We start from the raw sequence: 20870 nt of genomic DNA, 5'->3' as shown, positions 1-20870 counted from the left end.
TAATGCATTCATGAGCATTGATTAATCTATTTCTTATTTCATAATGGAAAGTGTATTTCTTTTGAAATTCAAATGTCTAATTTACAAAAAAATACATAAAAAGAGGAAAAAAAAGGGAAAATTGTATTAACACCAGGGCCCAGCTCCTATCTAGAATTTAGGTCAAAACACAGCCAAAGTTTTATCTGTATTTTCTGTACTTTATCAATGGAATATGTATAAGGCACCAATGCTGTTAATAGTAGTCTATGGCAATTTTAAAGGATAATGTGTTTTGTAACATAGGATTCTCTGAGATCTGAGAAGTTTTGCCTTACACTGTATGAAAATTGGTGTCACTCCTGCCCTCTGTGTCTACCTTTGTGTGTCCGATTGTCTACACCTGTCTCTCGTTATGATTAGTCTCACCTGCACCTCCTTTCCTTTGTTAGCTTTCCTGTACATTCCAGCCCATCCTTTGTTCGGTAGATTCATTCTTTTGACATGTTGTGTTAGCTCATTTCTCCTTGAGTTCCTGTTGGATTTCTTGTGTAACCGTTTTGGATTATTATGTTGGATTAAACCTCACTGAACCTTCTTTGCCTGCCTCTTAGTCTGCATTTGGGTCCTATCTCTGCTGCTATATGCAACCCCCGTGACAATTGGGGAATTTACAGTGCACTTCTGACTAACATATTAAATATCGATTTCTCATCAATTAGCCTACAATACTGTTTAAATATGATGGCAGTTAATCAGCTTTTCTGTCTATTAGCATGCATGTGGTATACATTACAGTTTGTATGTACTGGAAAGAGGTCTAACTAGTCTGCATATTCTGTTGACCTTCCTTTGGCAGTAACTTACATTTTGTTATGTTATGTTTTTTCAACACTCAATGATTGAGTATTCGCAAAGTACTGTCCTCACTCAAATCCTCTAGCACCACCAAGTGGCAAAGCATTGATACACACTACATAAATCAATTGCAAAGATTCTGATTCTGTACAGCAAGTAGGCATGGAAGCCAAAACCAACTTCTGGAGTACAGCTCAGTCCAAATCCAGTCTGGGTTAATATACACTGTTAATGTCTTTCTGCAGCTTCACATATGACACCATGCAAGATATCTTTATAAAAAGCTATGATTTATTGTTATCCAACTACTTTCAAATGCATACAAACATAAAAGGAATTGGATGGTGTAAAGGGGAGGCTATAAAAGCCCTAATCTTTTGGAGCCTCTTTGGCTAAATTGTCCAGGGCTTTTCCATCAAACCGAAGGAAGTGCCAACCTTCACTGGCCGTCAGGTCCTCAGCTCCCTTGGCCACATAGAAGTCTAGTGACGGCTTGTTCCAGTCCAGGACTGACAGCTGCAGTCTCACACACTGCTTCTCCTTCCCCACCTAGTACAGAGATTTACATGCACATAAAGTAGGTGAGAACTCATGTTATTGTTTTATGATGTGTTAATGATGTTGTTTATGGGTAGTTAATTCAACTCCACAAGATCAAGTTCAAGAAAGTTTATTTGTCATATGTAGGCTACAGGGTACAGGTATAATGTACAATGAAATGCTAACTTGAGAGCTTCTCTTCATAGACAATTAATAATAAATATGAAAAAATCACCTAATAATAAAAAGGTACAAGCAATATAAAACTGTTTGCAGACTTTATCACACAGCCATGCAAATGCTTATCTTCACTCAAGCACCATGACAGATAAATGACTCACATAGTAACACATTTCAGGTCAACCAGGTTGCTTTGCAATACGATCAAAGAGGCGGCTACTTACTTGAGCTACTTTGCTCATCAAGCCCTTTCCAATACCTTTCCCTGAGGGTAGAGAATGAAAGGCAACACAACAGACAATTGAGATTAACCATTCAACACATCACATCATTTATTGACTGTTATCCAAACTGTACTTTGAGGATAGTTGCATCATTAAAATGTGGTGTACATAGTTGTTTACCTCGGCACTCAGGCATCACATAGAGGTCCTCCATGTACACTGACCGTCCTTTCCATGTGCTATATGTGTAAAAGTAAAAGGCGTACCCGACTAAGGTATGCCCTATGCACATACAGGAACATGTCAGAAGAAAAGGTAGGGGAAGAAGAGTGTGGGGAAAAGTCCCTGACTGGTAAGAAGACGTAAGACCTGTTTGAGTTCTACCTTGTTGCTCTTGACTTTGTAACATACTAAAAGTAGGCTAGAGCTTTTGAACAGATGTATATATCAACATTATTTAATTGCACTGCCTACATCATGGACACAGACATAGTCATCCATGATCGAATGGGATAAGTAGACGAGGATGGTACTGATAGACTGCTACTACAGTAAATTGCCAGTTTGGGGACCTTTAAATGCTAGCTGAGTACCAAGGACTGCAGTGAAGAACTGATTAGCACTGATAAGATACTGTAAGGACAAGCGATTACAAGAATTCCAATGTAGGCCTACCCGTACTTGTTACACATGGCAAACAAACTTTCTATTCTATTTTAATCATTTATTTCAAGTTATTCTAATTTGTCCTGCTCTATTTTCTATTCGGATATAAATAACACATGATCTTGCACATTAATTAAATAGATTATTTAGATTCAGATTTTACCATCTTTAGTCTTGTGCTCCTCTGGCACTTCTGCAACCAGGCACTCAAAGAAGGGATTGGAGGAAAAACCGTCACGTTCCAACTCTACAGTAACACAAGAGATAAACGCTTGAACGTATGAGCTCTGGTCAGCTCAGGCAAATATCCAATAATTGAGGGCAGGCCTACCTTCATGGGAAATCTTCACCTGATCCGGCATTCTTTCATATACTGCCAACTCCTATATGTACAGCAAAATGGTAACATTAGCCTTTCTTTTACTGACAGGTATAATTATGAATAATACTTGAGCTACGCGATAGTAGCCTAGGCTAGCCTCGACTAGGCGTCCGAGCCAGAGCTAATGCTGCATGGCGTTGAAGCTACTCACCATTATCATTCTAGATATGTCCTTACAGTCATTTTGTTTTGCAGCGCGTATTGTGAAATTCATATTTTCGGACTTAAGCTGTCTTTGCCCACCACCAATTGAGTTACGGGAGCCTAGTTGACTCAATCGAAAATTTATGAAAGAAAAGTGTACGTACAGCGCCCCATCGAGGACAGAAAGGGCTTTTCACACCGCTTAGCCCAGGGCTATCCTTAGGAATATTGTTGAATTTATTCGTTAATTTCATGGAATAAATTCATGGTCCAAATTATGGACTAAAATAAAGCCTACTTTGATTGTATCTTTTTTATTTTATTTTATTCTATTCAATTTCATCACCACTATTTGGTAGATTTAGTCAAAACCATTATCACATATTTATTTAGTCAGTGCCATTGACTTCTCTAGAATTCTGTCAATGATTGCTAATAGGAAAGGTCACTTTTAGAACTAGACAAGCCATTAACTCGTACAGTGTTGTAACATGAACAGATGTAGTCTGTCGGTTTCATAGTGACCGGAGGAATAGTCTATACATCATTACAGCCTCAAGACCAGACCCAATATAATTATCTTAACGATAGGCCTGTATGCTGATAGACAGCTATAACAGGGAACTCATCATAATCTATTATAGATCAATTATATAGATAGATTAACTTCAATAATCCCGGGGGGTTGGGGGGCATTTCAGCAGTGAGAAAGTAGCCTACTACAGCATAGGTTAGAGTAAAGAATGCTACATATTAGAGAGTATACATAATATAGTAGGCTACATAGACTATTTATTTGATCAATAAATCATCATGAATTGGCTTAGGCTACTGATGTCATCAAAGGCAAGGGAAATATAATTATCTTATTTGGATGGGACCATTAGCCTACTAATTGCATCACAACTGAGCCGTTTATAGCCTAAGAAACTATTAAAACTACCGGGGTATGGTAGTTTAGATTAAATAAATATATAAATACATAAATAAATAAAGAATAGCCTACAGGTAATTTAAAAAGTGCTCTCAAATACTTATTTACATTGTGAGTCCCGTCCCGTCGTCCTATTTCCGCCTCCCCGTCCGCACCCTTCACCTCCCTTTCTCGCTCCACAAATTGCTTTCAAACAGTCGTAGGCCTACCTGCGGACGGTGTGGACGAAGGAAGTGGAGTTTTTTTTTGCCCGTAAGCCTACTTTTAGCTTACTTTAGGGAGCACTGAACTTTGGGGATTGTCGAGACTTTATACCTACACAACTGTAAGAAGGCGCCGAAAGGACCGCGCTTTACCCTTTGCATTATCATCGAGGCGAGCCTACAATTTTGTGGATGTTATGCTGACTGGTTTAAAATAAGTTTGCTAAAGAGAAAAGTGCCTCGACTAGTTATATCTGCAACTGATTATTGTTCATGGCTACAAAATAAGCTTTAAAAGAAAAACAAACCATTGATAACTACCGAGTAGGGATTTTCCACTTATCAGACTGGACCACTTTACTACACACCAGAGAAGGCTGGTCGGTTTCGAATTTCAACTAGCCTATGCCCTTTATGCTATTGTGGGCCTTTATTATGCCCCCTTTCCACTTCTGCAGACTTTGCCCAAGGGAATTAGGGTTTGATTTGTTTTAAAATATGTAGGCTATGATTATAAATTACGTAGATTTATGTTGACATAAATCATATGATTCCCCAGTTTAAAGCTGCATGACATTAATCATCCATCTCGGTGCAGTGTTCTTTGAATTTGAGATTTCCAACATGAATATGGAAAGAGTTGTGAGGTGCAGAAATGCTTGTTGTCATTCTAAATTTTTGATTAATCACAAACAAGAATCACAGGCAGTAATGTAATTAGCTCATGACCACAAAATGATGTTATTTCAACAAGTTGAACAGAAATGTTTTGAGGGTGACAGAGATTTGTGGTAGGCCTAATGTAAATGGGATTTGACAAGAAAAACAACGTAAAATGGAAACGTAAAATAAAAGTCCAAAACCCACAATTGTAATGAATGTTTTGGCATCAGCATAACGGGATGTCGCATGTGCTGTCCCATTCCTTTTAATACAATTCCGAGCCCTTGCAGTCTCTCGCACTCAACCATTTACATTTACAGGTGACGTCAATAAGTCTGTGAGGGGCTTGAGGATTTAAGGGGGAAATTGGGACTGGGCTCATCTGTCATCAACGGGGAAGGTGCCATTGTTTTCAACAAAGGTGGTAGAAGAGATACAGCTACGGCATGTTCACAGGCTAGTTCACATAAATGCAGTGACCTGTCAACCCTAACCTTAACCCTAAATGGCCTCTGCGTGGGAACTCTGGGAACTAACCTTTAACTCCTACCCAGACCGTAGCTGTATGCCCTCTAGTCACGACCCCATATTGTTGTCAACAATATCATACCGTACATGGCACCTGCATATCATACACAATATCATACCGTATATGGCACCTGCCCGTTGTTAGATAGCAGATAGTCTATACAGTATCCTACTCATCAGTTATCATAACTATCATTTTAACAGTTTAAAAGACACAAATTCTTGGAAAACCTCAAAGCTTATCCTTCTGCTATTCCAGACTCTCCACTGGCCAGGTAAAACAGATCTGGAGGACCCCTAAGAGCAACTTATCATTGGACCATTCAAGGACCATTCATGCCTCAGGGTGGCTCCTTCCAGCTCATACAGAGTCTGAGGAAGTCTCCTGCGGTGTTCCATCGCTGGCTCTGCCGTGACCGTACCGATGACCTCTCCCACGGAGACCCCGTCTTTAAGGCTCACTACCTGGGCACAGAAAAAATCTGCTCCCTAGATTTGGAACAGGCCAGGGGTGCTGTGAGCCAACTGCTCCAACAGGCCCCAGAGAAACGGTGCAAGGATCACACTCTGGTGGTGCGCCCCCGCTACGTCGAGGTGAAAGAGCTCAGCTCGGGCAGACAGCTTACAAAGATGTACCTAAGAGACATCGCCTCCTGTGCAGCTGACACAGAGCTCCCCAACATGTTACTGTACATATGCAAACTACAGGGCCTGCAGCTGCAGTGCCGAGTGTTCTTCTTGTGCAGCAGTGCTGAGAGAGTGAAGGAGATAACCACGTTTGGCTCACTCCTTCCAAACGGCTCTGAATGATTTGCAGGCCACCAGTGACGGCAAACTCAGTGTGACAGAGTGGAGCGGAAAGGACAATCAATGATCCCAAATCTTCACTCAAAGACTTCCAACCCACCAGCAGATCTCAGAAAAGGTGAGACTGTTTTGAGCCTTCATTGAGTAGGTTGATAATAGCTGGAAAAAAAACTGCTGTCCTGATTCTAGATGTTTCACTTCATCCTCTGTATATGCAAGCAAACTCGCAGTGTAAAATGAGTCCTCTCTTTGTGATGACAGGTCACTGGAGGAAGAGGGTCCTAGTTTCTCATGGTGCACTGAGGGCAATGAGGAGGAAGACCAGCAGCGTTGATGACACAGACACAGTCAGAAGAGGTTTGACTTTCACTACCTGCCTATAGTCTTCTTGGACCAATAGTCAACTACCTGCATCTCACCACAGATCGAAAGGATTTTGGCAAAATGTAGGCTATTAATTAATTTAAAGCTGTGAAGCAGGGTGGAGATAGACCTCACCTAAATCCTGTCAGCCTAAACACTTTTATGTGAACACTTGTTTATCACATCACGTTTGTCATGTGACTACTTGCTTGCAGCAACTTGTGACTACACACCCACAGTTTCCTGTAGTTCCTGTTCAATCATCTCAGCATCTGAAATATCTATGGCTGTTACAGTACATTTAGTTTGAGTAAGATCATCTGTTAAAGTTACGTACAGATTCTTTTATGACTTGATAAATATTTCTGTTTATTAACATTAGCTCAATGTACGGGTGAAAAACAAGACAGGCAGGTAAACAAGTTTAGATACATCATAATAAAGTAGGCAGTTTTGAATTTCAACAATGAGTGCATAAAGTTTACAGCAATTCTCTACACCACGGACAGGGACCCTCATTTCAGAAATGTGACAAGGAGATTATACAGTGTACCAGAGCATGACAGACCAGCAATAACATTTCTTTGACAATCATCCCATCTCACAGTTGCCACTTTGAGGCTTTAAACAGTGCCAAAAACCATCATCACCGCTAGACATTTATCCTTAGACATCATCAGAGGCGGGTCTGTTACTCCCACACAGGCACATGCAAACGATGGCACAGCAGCCTCCGACCAGGAGCATGCCCACCAGGATGTACACCAGGGTGGTGCTCCAAAAGGCAAACAGGTAGAGGGTCTTGTTGCAGTATTGAGGGATTGCTTCATTGTAGTTGGGAGGGTATATGGAGTAAATCCACACATTGCCTGTAGACATGAAGTGAGAAATGCAAAAAGAAGGTCTATCATTCCTTCGGAAGGCTTTGCCGATAACATCAATCATGTCCACATATCCTTCCTGATACTTTCTTATAATATTTGCTTCCTCTTCACATCTCATGTCTTCCATCTCACCTCACTTTGCACTACAACTACAGTAGAACCTCAGCGATCCGAACCTCAGAGATCCGAAAAGTCTGGTCAACCAAATAGATGTCAAAACTGGAAGTAGTCATCAAATGGAACATTTTACTGTCACTTGACTATAAATGGCTAGCACAAAAGCACAAGTATAGTTGCTTATTTTATAGCAATTTCAGTGCCTTTCTGACTGTTATACAGGGTATTTGATTTATTCTGAGTGTAAACGAAATAAATATTTTATTTTGTCAAATGTAATTTTGAGTATTTTGACATCACTTTCATAGTTAAGAACATTCCGGAGAACCGAATGACCCTCATTCCCAGTAGGTTCGGATATCTGAAATTCTACTGTAAACTTTCTCACCTGCGATGAACCAGCAGAAGAGGAAGAGAGACACCAGGGAGTTCCAGAGAGTGCAGAGGCTGCTAAAGGGGCTCTGCCCGCCCTCCTCTGTTTCCTTGGTACAGGGGAGACAGGACAGCACGGCCAGGGCTAGCTCAAACACCCCGGACACCACCAGGTAGATGGGGATGAAGCGCTGTATGGGGCACTTGTTCAGATGAAGACCACCTGTGGGGTACACAGGTTCCGTAAAGTGTCGGTATGGAATTTATTAAAATAATGGTCCTCGTTTGACATCTGTACATAATACTATACCTACCTACTACAATCTGGGCGATTGGCAAGACTGTCATGATGAGTTTTGACATGACTGAGGACACAAAAATAAACAAAAGTTCATTAGTTGAAATTTGTGGTAACAATTAGTAGTTACCAGGATTGGGGGCCAATTCAATGAATCCACTTAATTTGCAAATCACAAAAACAATGTGTATTCTAATGTTAATGCACTGTACACAAAGAATATGTCTAAAATAAAATATTGTAACCGACTAAATCATACTCAAACTAAACACCACATCCATCTTAAAACCAAACATTAGCTGAAAAGAGAGGTTTGTATCCCGTTACCTACCAAGCACGGGGGTGCTGGGCCTGGGTGTGTGACGCATGTTCTGCAGCAGCAGTGTCCTGTCCTCCATCTTCTCTGATACCTACTAACCTGCAGGGTATGGCTGTGAGGTCATAACAGAGACCGTTAATAAGGATAGGATTGTGTGCGTCTCATCCTGAGTACCTCAGTGCAATTCTGGTTCGGTCATTGCTGAGTTTTATAGTGGGCCACGAGGGTACATACTCGAAACACATGTCAGCAGCAAGACAGAACAGTAACCCAATTACTCTGTGCTTGACTGACTCGCCACATCTGAGCCAAACAATGCAGCACAGTTCCATACTAATATCTGGCTTAATTCTGAGCTCAGGGGCTGAGCCTGGTCGTGCACAGCATTGGCTAATCAGGTCTACCAGGTAGTAAAAGTAGAGGAACATGGTCATGGCGGGGGACATAGGCCTAATGGACAAACCATTGTATGAAAGTGTGCCATTAGAATTCTTAATCAGATGGTTAATTAAATCAGAATAAAAAATAGTTTCCGTGTGCAGCCTTATGTACCCTGTGGAGAGAAGGCTATTTCTATGGTTCGGTTAATAAAAAAATGTATTTTGGATAATTATAGGCCATTGTTGCAGCAGCTTTAATATGCTTCCAGACAATCAACGAGATCAGACTCGTTTCGGGTCTCAGATGTTTTCAAAAGAAAAGTAAATGCTTTGAAAAAGGCTCAGTTCCGAAATAAGATTAGGCCTACAATCTTAGCTTCATTAGCTGACCAATCACATGATTGTAGCCTCTGGCTCAGTCTTGCAGAAAAGTCAGCACCCACTGTTTTGCTGGCCTGACATTTTTTTATGTGAAACGTCGAATAACGATAAACAGATGCGTTGAACACAGAGACACAAACAGCAGGCTTTCTAAACGGATTATTCATCAATATTATAGCACGCGAGGCGAGACATTGTGTCTAGTAAAAACGTATGTTTCAGTTTCACTGCAGACTATTTTAAGTTGGGTTACACTACGCTACACGCTGTGATCTACCTGCGTGCAAACAGCGACAACTCGAGCTGATCCTGCAGTTGTGCGAAATGTTAAAGTCGTGCGGCCAAACATTTCATAAACTTACCAGTCTGTTGCTGTAGCGATGTCCAAATTCGCAGCAACCGTGACACAAAACAGATGCGATTGGAACAACCAAGTAGCATACGAAATAAACGATCCCGAAAGTAAAGACAGAAATTGTCTCACGCAAGTGCGGAGAGTTTGACCGTCACTTGAGCGAGGCTGCGAACTTCCTATTCTCAAGGGAGTGAAAAGCGAGGGAGTGACCAAACTGTTCAACCACAAATGAGTTTCACGTTCACATTAAAAATGTTCACCTCACTGAGTCATATGGACATGGACATATAGTCCATGTTTAACAATTCACTGTTCATATTCTAAAGACGAAAACTGTAAAAACGATGTTGTGTCTGGCAAACATAAACAACACAAATGCACTTTTCAGTGTTGAGATGATTTAGTATAAGTGTGCTCACCACAAAATCATTACAAAATCATGTTTTATTATATATTGTAAACAAAACAAAAAAAAAGGAACATGAAATCAAAATGTTGGTTGAACCATTATAAATGCCAACAGTTTTCAACAGGCATGAATATGTACAATAAAGAGGGAGTGAGATGGATATGGACTGGATGCACCTCTCCATCACCTCTGCTCTCTATCCGTCATATATTCACATATCCCACCGTTTCACAACACTACTCTTCTGCCCCCCAACCCCAGCCCAAAGTCCGACCCTCTAGCCCCTTCTCCCACAGTCTGTCTACGGCCTCTGTCATCTCCTCCCCCCGGGGTACCAGAGCCCCGTCTCAGTGTGGGGACTGCGTGCTGGCTCCCGGAGACTCCGAGCGGTCCAGCTTTACCCCGGCGTCCAACGAGATGGGAGAGGTGGAGGAGGGTGGCAGCATGGAGCTCTTGCTCTCCAGTGAGGACGATGCAGACGAGGGAAGAGAAACCACTATGTACTTCTGGAGGGGCCGGGGGGCTGGGGGGGTCTCCAGTTTGACCAGGGGTTGCAGGGTGGAGGTGGCGCTGTGAACAGTGCTGGTGACTGGGGAGGCGGACTGGGAGGAGCTCAGGGTGATAACCTGAGGAGAGAGATTACACGGCAATGGATAAGAAGAACATCATGTTAATAAAGTATTTCAAATTAGGGCAATTAACAATGACACACACTATATAAGTAGCCTGGCTCAAGCCCTTAAAGGACAATGCTCGTTTTTGACAACCTGGACCTTGTTTACGACATTATATAAGACGTTTGACTCACCGAGATCACTTTGGTGTAGTTCGGAGGCATGTAGAAGAAATTTAAAATCCAGCGCGAGCCAGTATATCCATGTAATGGCGGTGGTTGGGGCACTTAGACTGCAGTTTCTAAAAATCTATTTTCTGCTGCAAAACGGTTGTTTTCATCAATCTGTCTTTATGAATCGCTAGTTGTGCATGTGCACAGTGCGCAATCGTTGCTCCAGCACGCTGTGCGCATGCGTGCTGGAGCAAGTGAGGAAGCTATTTCGTGTCTAAAGACGTTTCTAAAGATCATATTACAGAGGCATGTGAAAAACCACAACAGGCCTATGCTCTATGTAAGCACAACTAGCGATTCATAAAGACAGATTGATGAAAACAACCGTTTCGCGGCAGAAAATAGATTTTTAGAAACTGCATTCTAAGTGCCCCGACCACCGCCATTACATGGATACACTGGCTCGCGCTGGATTTTAAATTTCTTCTACATGCCTCCGAACTACACCAAAGTGATCTCGGTGAGTCAAACGTCTTATAATATGTCGTAAATAAGGTCCAGGTTGTCAAAAACGAGCATTGTCCTTTAAATCTGAATTTTCACATTTTGGAATTCACAGTTGGAATTCCAACCAGGCCAATCAGCGTCCTTTGAATGCAATGACGGAATTAAACTGTGCGACGTAATTGGCTAGGGGATAAACTAATCGCTGAGAAAACGGCTGCAACTTGAGCACTTTCAGACTGAATAATGGAATAGTGAAAAGAAATGGCAATTCAGCCAGAGTGTCAGGCTACTATAATAAGTGCTGTCCCACCATACCTGCTGGGTGGAGGCGGCCCCTGCACTGGTCGCCATTACGATGTACTTTGTTGCAGAGGGAGAAGGCTGCGTGGGGGTCCCCGGGCGGGTGGACATCAGGGTGAGGGAGCTGGGAACCTTGATGATGCTGGGGGTGCGAGACCCTACAGAGCCCCCTAGCCCGCTCTGGGAGACTGTGAGAGTGGGCCGAGGCTGCAAGAGAGACAAAGTCATAAACTCTTACCGTCATACTTTCATCTAAGGGACCATTCAAAATTTATCGAGGAATAAACAGGGGAGTGTCATACTTTTTAAATTTGAGTGCAGGGTAGGGTCATAATGAATTGATCTAAATAAAAGTTTATTCAGGTTTTTGGAATTCAGCAAGCTGTTTTGTATGACCCGGGATAGGCTATAGTTTTTCTGTGGCTTCCCTATCAGTCGATCTTTGTTCTATCCAGACAGTGGGCGTATAGCCTACAGCATCTGGTGCTACTCGCGTGTAGAACTAACAGACACTGACACGCAGTCTGTTTTGAGCCTGTGCTGACTCAGAAAAAAAACAGAAGACCATGAGAGGAATCAAAGGAGTGTTGGAGATACTGCTGCCTCACACGGAAACCGTGTGGATGACTCCATTTTAACTTTGCGTTCAAGTTGTTTTCTTCTTATTTCGAGTTACAATATTTTGAATATTGCCTATTTCAATCTTCTTCTTTTTTCAAACACTCGGGGAGGGTCAAAGAAAAAGATATTTCTGTCAGTGAAGGGTCATTTTTATTTCTGAGCACTATAATATATATAAGTCCTCCAGTGACCCCCTCCCATACATTTCAAATGGCCTCTAGTTCATGTTCATTTGCACAAGTTGCTGACATGTAGGTTGGGTGAAAGGCGGAGGCTTGGGAGGTTCTGGTACCTGAGTGATGGTTAGGGTGGTTCTGTTGACCTGCTGGGCCTGTAACGCTGCTTGGGCTCTGGCCTTCACTACGTGGGAAAAGAGCATGGGCCCCAGGTAGCCGTAGTCTGTCCGGTACTGCTCCACGAAGTCAGGCAAAGGTCGAGTCTTGGCGATAACACTGGCACAGTGTTTCTGAGAACATGGGAGAAAATAACAGTGTGACTTCTAAGTCTGTAGATATAGTAAAACCACATGGGATGCATCTTGAGAGTTCTAGATGTATGAGACCTCACCAGTAAGAGGCTTTGGACGTGGTCAGCCCCAATCTTATCGATGTTTGAGATGACAGGCCCCTCGGCCACTGCTTTAATGCGGGCTCCCTCTACAGAAAGCCGGGTTAGGATCAAAGTCTTTATCACCTGGAGAGGAGAGAAGGACAGAGAAGCCTATAGAACAGTGGAGGAGGACGAGGAGAACCTGCAGGGTTTTTCCTGCATGGAGAATTACCAGGCCGCCTCTTTCAATTTTCATGCCGCCTCCAGCTCTTGACCAAAAAAACCACAACAACACTAAGACCTACCAACCTGTACACATTTTTCATAGTAGGTACTAATTTGTTGTTTTCCAGTGATTTATGTTGTAAGATTGTAATCTGTGACATAACTGTTGTAGTGCGAGGTGTCATTTGCGGTAGCGGTGAAAACAAAAGTTTTCCTCCCATGACTTAAATGCCTAAACAGCCACATCTTGACTTAGGAGGGTAGCAGAAACACTGGGTTTGAACTGGGACAAAAATCTTGACTTTACGAATGCATCTAGCACCTTGAGTTCAAGTTATCAAGCTCGGATTATCGAACAGACAATGCTTTCTCTATGGTAAGTGGGTGTGTAGCCTCTTCTCCATCCATTGACATAAAACCGCTGGTCTACTGTGTAGCCTACACTAGTACATGTTTGGCAACCTACATTGTAGTCACAGTACCTTCATATGCCCTCACAAATGTTCTAGGCTGTTTGTTATTTAAAAATAAATAAACAATTAAATCGGATAATGTAGGCTATTATAGTTAGGCAGACAAGCTAATGAAGCACACATTAGTGCATAGATAATTCACCAGAATGCAGGAAATTAAGCTTTTGATGCCCAAAATTCCCTGGGGGAGGACCTGCAGACCCCCTGCTTAAGAGACCATCTTTGTCTCATTCTGAGCTAGGAAAAACCCTGACGTGTATCAGAACCACACTCACGTCAGGCCCCAGTTCAGAAAGTCCAGCAATGCAGCCGTAGCGAGTCGTCCACTGGGTCTTCTCATCCAACCAGCTCTGAGATTGGAGACAAAAGGGAAAGTGTCAAAATTAGTACTTCAACATATAGAACAGAATAACTGACCTATTACTATTGCGTTAGATGGCTTTTCCTATAGAATGGCCGACACACACACACCTTGGTGAAGGTCTTGGTGATGCGGGACTGGATGTTGTTAGTGGTGGTGCTGAAGGTCTTACAGCTCTGGGCCATGAGGCGGGCAGCGAAGTCCCTCAGGGCCCAGTGGTTATCAACATCAGGCCGCAGACACAGCTGCTTACTCACAATACATGTCACCACTGCTGGGATCAGCTCATGCAGCTGTTGGAGGGAGGGAGACACACACACAGCATTTGTTAACATTATATTCTCTATGTGAAATGTATGGTACACATATTGTGTATTACTTCGACAGAGAGAAGTTCTGTTTCATAGCTCACGTATTTCTCTAAGTATAGAGTAGGGTTGTCCATGAGGGCTTTGACCATTCGCATCAGGTATATGAGCAAGGCCAGATTGTTTTGCACCACATTCACTCGGACCTTCAGAGGAGAGGAGGAGAAAACGTGTTAGTTGTGCAAACTGAAGGTGACCAGAGTTACATCTGAATCATACATATATGGTCCGGTCTCTGCTGCTGTCTCACTCTCTTGAGCAGGACAGAGAAGGAGCTCACCCCCTCAGAGATAAAGGTGCTAAATCTTGGGAGCATCTGGTAGAGCCCAGGGTCTGTTGCAATACTCTGTAAAGCCTCCTGAAGAAGAGAAGAGATAAAAGTATGAATAAAAGAAAACATGAGCGAGAAAATATACTTAATTACTCTAACTCACACACACACAGAAGGAAAGAGGGCACTCACAGCTCTCTTGGCCTCACAGGAGCCCACACAGGCCTCGGTGATCTCCTTGTAGTAGAGCTGCTGTTCGACAGAGAGCTCGTGAGTGCTGCGCGGCTTCATCCTCATCACACCCTTGTCCTTTCCTGGGATTTTAAAAACAACACGGGGACAGCAGAGGAAGGACTGTGAGGTATGCAGAGAAGAGTGTAAATATCATCACAATAGTTGTGAATATTATATGTATTGGAATCTTACCTAATACAACAAATAACTGACCTTTGCCCTCTGCAGATGTTGGCCCCTGGCCCTTGCCCTGGATCGCCCCCTCCTCCTCCTGGCCAGGCTTGACAGCTTTGAGTGGCTCCGTAGACTCAGCCTTCTGCTGCTCTTTGGGCGCTGAAAGACAGTGTGAATTGATTTAATCATGATGCAACCTCAAGCCTAGAGAATTTCTGCGGAACATTATGGAGAAAGATGGAAGTCTCACCTGGGGGCGGGTTCTCTGGTATGGCAGGCTGCACACCCTCAATACTTAACCAGTGAGCTGTGGAACACAGAACAAGAGATATTAAAGATAATGGATAGAGAGCAGAGAACCCAGATGCATAATTTACAACAATGCCATTAATAGTTCAAACAGCAACGCAACTCCAAAATCAAACTGAACACCTTTGAGTGAAACGTCAAGCGGAACTCTGGGGAGGGGTGTATTGATGATGTCACTAAGGTCCACTTCCTTTTCCTCATAAAAGTGAAGCTCTCTCCCGCCGCCACTGGCGAAGCGGAATGGGATGAACTCCTGTGACTGGAACCCAAACAGTGGCTGCAGACAGATACAGTAAGAGGGAGATTAGAACAGTCCTCTCAAGAGTCCTTGACACTAGGGCAGCAGGCACACGATGAGTGGGGGTGTGTGAACCTCTGTAATACAGTATGGCGGCGAACGGCTACCTCTCCCATAATATATATATTATTTGATAGGTCGATAGTAGTTTTACAGATGCGCAAAATAACTCGATAAGGAAAAATACTACATGGAAAATATTACATTTTGATAAATGTCAGCTAAAATTTTAAACATGCTACAAAATTCCATGTTCCATTATTTGGCCCAAAAAAATAGAAAATTCCCAGACTTTCCATGTCTGGAATAGACAGTAAAATTCTATGATATTCCAGAAATACCATGACCCGTGGGAACCCAGACTATCATAGAAAAAGAAAAAGTCTGCACTCTGGAGCACATATAGAACTTTTAAGGAGTATTATTAACATTTCGGTCCACTGACCTTCATCAGATCATCTTTCTGATGAAGGTCAGTGGACTAAAACGTTAATAAGACTCCTTAAAAGTTCTATATGTGCTCCAGAGTGCAGACTTTTTCTTTTTCTACGTATAGCTCTGTTGTTCTGGCACCTGGTTTGCATAGTGGATGTGCAGACATTTTCCTCTCTTCAACCCAGACTATCATACCATACAATCCATTGGAATTCAAATACTAGAATAGTACCAAAGTTACAATATGTTCAACAAGTTTCTGAGGGAGGTTATAGTGCAACCCTTCTATTATGAAGCTGTAATTATGCTGAACCCTTTCAAATGCCTATATATGAATGCCTATATATGAATTGGTACCAATGAATGGTTTCCTTGTGAACAGATTCATTGATATTATCAAATCATTCATTATTTTCTCTCACCTCCACATTTTTCAGTTTAAGAGCATGATCTATGTCACTGGTGGTTAGTTTACGTCTCTTGCCATGGTGCATAAACTTAAGTGCATCCTAGAAGACAAGAGGGGAACATAAAAACAGGCTCATCAAATTATTCATGTGGCAATCTGTGTTAAGGCTGTTGTCTTCCATTGTCTTCCAATATGATGGACTCAGCTGGCTCTCACCTGAGCGATCTCCTTTATTCTGTAGCTGACTTCCTCGCTCAGGGCTGCACAACTCTCCTCCTGTAGCTGTCCCACTCCAATTGACTCTGCCATGGCCTTCATGGACTCAGTGGGCACGACCACTGTGCACTGCTTCTGCCTCCTCTCCTCTGCCATGGCTGAGAGTGGACATGGAGATCAATGAGGGGATGCTTTTTGCTACTCTTGCACTTTGGCTTTAGTACTAGACTATGCGCTTAGTCACTTGTTTAGAAAGGAGATGCACTTGGCGAGTAGTAGTACACTGACGTTAAATACAATTATAGCTAAGTCGCTTTGGATAAAAGTGTCTGCTAAATGACTGTAATGTTATGGGCACTATAATAGGTTCCAGTTCCTGGTTTTGAGTGGAACTACCAATATGCTAACACTCCGATTGTAAGATAAGATAAAAATGAACTTTAATCATCCCGGGGGGGCTTTGGGAAGAGACCACGGTGTTCTGTTTGACACTCAACAAGTAGCTTAGAGTAGGGTGAGTAAATTACACCGTCTAAAATCTCTCTAAAAGCTGTGAACATACATCATTCAATAGACCATTAACGTTATCTGGAAATCCCGGGTATGATATGATGCATTTTCCTGCCCCGCTCTCTACCCCGGAACCGCACTGCACGATTCATTCCACTGACTGACTACATAATGAAGACGTTTCAATTGAACTTTCCTATCAAACGCATGGACATTTCAGACAGCGTATTTGACCGAATAGCTCGCTAGCCGAATTGAAAACAACCTATCTCAATAGCTAAGCTAGCTAGCTAATTTTATCTGACGAACGTTCTTACCTTTGCAAAGTTACACTGAACGGTCGGTAAGCAGCAACAAGGCTAAGTTATAATTTATAAAAAAAGAAACAAGCGCTATTTCTATTACTGATAATAATACTTTTCTCAAGCTATATAATGGCAGCATGCATCCATTTGTAGATTTATTTTAACTAATGTATGGTTAGCTCTGACCACTTTTTCTGAAATTCAGCCATTTTGATTTAGCTTGGAAGGTCCTTGCAGATGATACGGGTTTGGGATACTTGAACAAATGAATGCGAATTAAAATATCTATGTGTAGAAACGGGGCTCTTGTTATGACTTTGAGTTTTTTTGTGCAATACAAATTCCTATTCCATTATCATGTACTGTATGCATTTTTTATTTAAGAAAAAACATTCGGAACTACACAGCTGTAAAGATTGGATGGACGTTGTTCATCAATCGGCTAGCAATGCCTGCCAACGATTTCACTTATAGCCGTTAAAAAATATGATTTATGGATCACTTTCCATAAAATATTTTTAACAAAATGTTTCTCGCACGATAGTAGTTTGCAGTTAGAAAAGCATGCGGTTATGACATGCGTTTTGGGTAATGTTTAGATCAAATTTGTGATATTTTTGTAAGCCTTCCTTTTGTTGGTCTTGTTTGCTAACCTGACGCACCGTAAGCTCGCGATATCAGGATGGTCTCACGAGTCTACTTGTCTGCACGGTCGTTATTGCAATTTTAACTTGCCTGTATAAATAAAGGTTCATAAGAACCCTGTGAAAACCGTTTTCAGGCCCCTTTCTATTTGGAACCACATGGCTCTATATGAAACCTTTTTTTCATAGGGTTATATATTGTTCAGTAGCAGGCTTTTTATGAGTAGATATGGAGCATTACTCATGCAGGCATTAAAATTGTATGCATATTTCAGCCTGACACAACTGGGACAAAAAAGGCTGAAATTGAGGTAGATGGCTTCCCTTTAATCCCACTGTATCTTATTTGAGGTTAGTCAGTCAACAAACTCTCCTATAGGCTACCTTTAGCTATGCATATCAGTCATTTACTGTATGTACTATTTTGAAAAAGACAATGCCCAAAACCTAATTGAAATATGTAATATATCTGCCATTATAGTTTCATTAATATTGCGTTTGTTGCAGCAATTCTAAGGCTTGGCTAACAAGGCTACACACTGCACATTATATACATCAAACTGTTTCACTTTGAAAGTAAAATGCCTTAAACATGACAAAACATTGAGCATAATGTCATTTGCCACATATTTGAATCAGAATAAAAAGATGTAAGAACTGCTACTTTAACAGGAAGTTGGGCAATGATTATCTTTGACATATAAACATACTGATGCATATTTAGACCTATGAACTTAACATGACAGTCAAGTTGCAAAGTTTAAGCGCAACATGCTCTATAAAGACCCAAACCCTCTTCAGTAGGGAACTGCTGCAGTATTTCACAATGGCAGTTGTGGCCTGTTTTCTGTGCAAATAGAGAAATAATCTCTAACCAATTAGGCCTAATTAGTTGCCTACCATTGTTCAGGTGTGCTGTCCTTGCATGTGGCTTTAGCTAATTGGTTGGATGGTTGTTATAAAAGCCAACACAGTTTAGGTCAACTTTGTTTCTGTAGTAAAGTAACGCTGAGGGACTATTGCTTTCAAAGCCACAGATACTTGCTCACGAAGATGGTGATCATGGAGGAGTTGTTAAACCTTATGCTATTGCTCTCTTTGTCTGGGACATACTTTGCTTCTCCTACCTTTGCGTATTGGCTTAAACATGATGCAAAGCCAAGACCTCTTATTGGAAGACCACAACAAAGACCACAACAAGAGCATTTGTTCTCAAGGCAGTCCCAGTACATAAGTGTTCCACAACAACCAAGCTTTCCAAACATAAGACATGAGAGGGTGAAAACAATTAATGTAAAATGTAATTCAGACCTAATGGAGATTGTTGTGAAAGCTGATATGTTTGATCTTGGATTTGCGATTGATGAAAATGATTTGCGCCTTGGAGTTGAAGAGGGAGATCTCTGCAGAGCCACAAAGTCTTCAGCTAATGAGTACACCATCTTTGCAAGGCTTTTGGATTGTGGGACCAAGCACTGGGTAAGTCAATGGTGCAAGTTCTATCCAGAGTAGACCACTCAATTCATGCCTCCAAAGCTTAACATGTTTTGTAAATCTACAGGTGACTGAAGACTCCGTGATCTATACAAACCTCCTCATATATTCACCAATGACCTCTTCAGATGGAGTTATTAGAATGGAGGATGCAGTAATTCCTATTGAGTGCCAATATGGGAGGTGAGCTTACATTCATGTTGGCTTCATATTATTGCCATTTTGATGGCTTGATGCATTAATTATTTTTGTGTTGTAGGAAGTACAGCTTGACCAGTGATGCACTCCAACCAACGTGGATCCCCTTCACGGCTACAGTGTCTGCTGATGAATCCCTGGTGTTTGACATGAAGATCATGTCCAGTAAGTCACTTGCGACATCAGTTTATTATTCATGTAATTTAATGGCCCTTTCTGTTAATTTCTTCTGTTATGTGCAGGTGATTGGCTCTATGACAGGGGATCCAGAGTGTTTTTCCTGGGTGACCTGATCAACATCGAAGCCTCCGTCAGGGTTGCTCATCACATGAGGCTCAGAATCTTCATTAACAGCTGTGTTGCAACATTGGACCCGGACCGAAAATCTGTTCCCAGATATGTCTTTATTGACAATGATGGGTAAGTAATGGGTTTAGCTTGAACTGGATTCCCAAGATGTTGAATGTTGTCTCACCTAATATTTCCTCCCAGGTGTTTGGTTGATTCCCAGCTGCTGGGTTCACGTTCTCGGTTCATGTCAAGGACTCAGGATGACACACTCCAGTTTCAGATTGATGCCTTTATGTTCCACCAGGAGCATAGGGGAGAGGTGAGGGACTGCATTTAAACTTTATTATTATTATTTTTTTCTTGTCACTCATCTGGCTCTGATTTTACAGCTCTTCATCACTTGTCATCTTACTGCTGCTCCGGTCACTAATGCAGAGCCTCACAACAAGGCATGCTCCTACATTGACGGACGGTAAGGGCTTTCATTCTTCCTCTGATATAGTGGACATGTCAATTGGTGTTGTGGCGGGAGTCATGACTGCATTTTCTTAATTTCCTTCATTCCAGATGGAGGTCCGCTGATGGGATTGACTTTCTGTGTGGCCGTTGTCAAAGACAAAATAAGGCAGACGCCAGTCCAAGAATACAGAGTGGTTATGAAACGTCCTCTCCTTATGGCCAAGACAAGCCACAGACCTCTGGCTTTTGGAAGAGTGGAATGAAGAAGGGTATCTGGTTGTATTTTATAGCTACAAATGCTTTGTCATTCTTGAAACTTGGTTTGTACAGTCCTCATTTTTTGTTTTAGGATTGGAACAAGAAACCTTGGTGGGCCCCATCTCAGTCTTTCAAAGCAGACAGAAAAGTGCACTTTTTGCTCCGAGGGGAAGGGGAGGGATTCCTGC

At 42.0% G+C, this 20870-nt stretch overlaps 3 protein-coding genes across 5 annotated transcripts; all 3 read right to left on the bottom strand.

Moving 5' to 3' along the window:
• Positions 1-1127: 1127 nt before the first annotated feature.
• sat2b (spermidine/spermine N1-acetyltransferase family member 2b) lies at positions 1128-3097 on the bottom strand. 3 transcript variants are annotated; one of them, XM_084450141.1, is made up of 6 exons: positions 2981-3097; positions 2779-2830; positions 2611-2694; positions 1962-2063; positions 1782-1822; positions 1128-1386 (listed from the first exon to the last, which is right to left on the bottom strand). In XM_084450141.1, the coding sequence occupies exons 1-6, from the start codon at positions 3041-3043 to the stop codon at positions 1207-1209; spliced, it is 522 nt and encodes a 173-aa protein (XP_084306267.1). In that variant the 5' UTR covers positions 3044-3097; the 3' UTR covers positions 1128-1206. The 3 variants fall into 3 exon arrangements, with proteins under 3 accessions (XP_084306267.1, XP_084306268.1, XP_084306269.1); XM_084450142.1 differs by having other exon boundaries at positions 1962-2051; XM_084450143.1 differs by having other exon boundaries at positions 2611-2640.
• A 3291-nt stretch (positions 3098-6388) lies between these two features.
• Positions 6389-9747, bottom strand: LOC311318603 (transmembrane protein 272). The gene is made up of 5 exons (XM_084449971.1): positions 9585-9747; positions 8474-8573; positions 8159-8209; positions 7861-8067; positions 6389-7340 (listed from the first exon to the last, which is right to left on the bottom strand). The coding sequence occupies exons 2-5, from the start codon at positions 8538-8540 to the stop codon at positions 7138-7140; spliced, it is 528 nt and encodes a 175-aa protein (XP_084306097.1). The 5' UTR covers positions 8541-8573; positions 9585-9747; the 3' UTR covers positions 6389-7137.
• A 586-nt stretch (positions 9748-10333) lies between these two features.
• On the bottom strand, positions 10334-16679 carry taf6 (TAF6 RNA polymerase II, TATA box binding protein (TBP)-associated factor; the record flags this gene model as incomplete). The annotated part of the gene is made up of 14 exons (XM_084449325.1): positions 10334-10612; positions 11596-11787; positions 12494-12667; positions 12769-12894; positions 13724-13798; positions 13920-14102; positions 14222-14323; positions 14458-14535; positions 14641-14762; positions 14896-15015; positions 15107-15163; positions 15289-15442; positions 16321-16407; positions 16524-16679. 14 exons carry the CDS (start codon positions 16677-16679, stop codon positions 10334-10336), a joined length of 1905 nt encoding a protein of 634 aa, XP_084305451.1.
• Between the last annotated feature and the right edge of the window lie 4191 nt (positions 16680-20870).

The sequence above is a fragment of the Borostomias antarcticus genome, assembly GCF_949987555.1.
Source record: "Borostomias antarcticus genome assembly, chromosome: 15".
Taxonomy (NCBI): domain Eukaryota; kingdom Metazoa; phylum Chordata; class Actinopteri; order Stomiiformes; family Stomiidae; genus Borostomias; species Borostomias antarcticus.
This window is presented reverse-complemented; position numbering and strand designations above follow the sequence as displayed.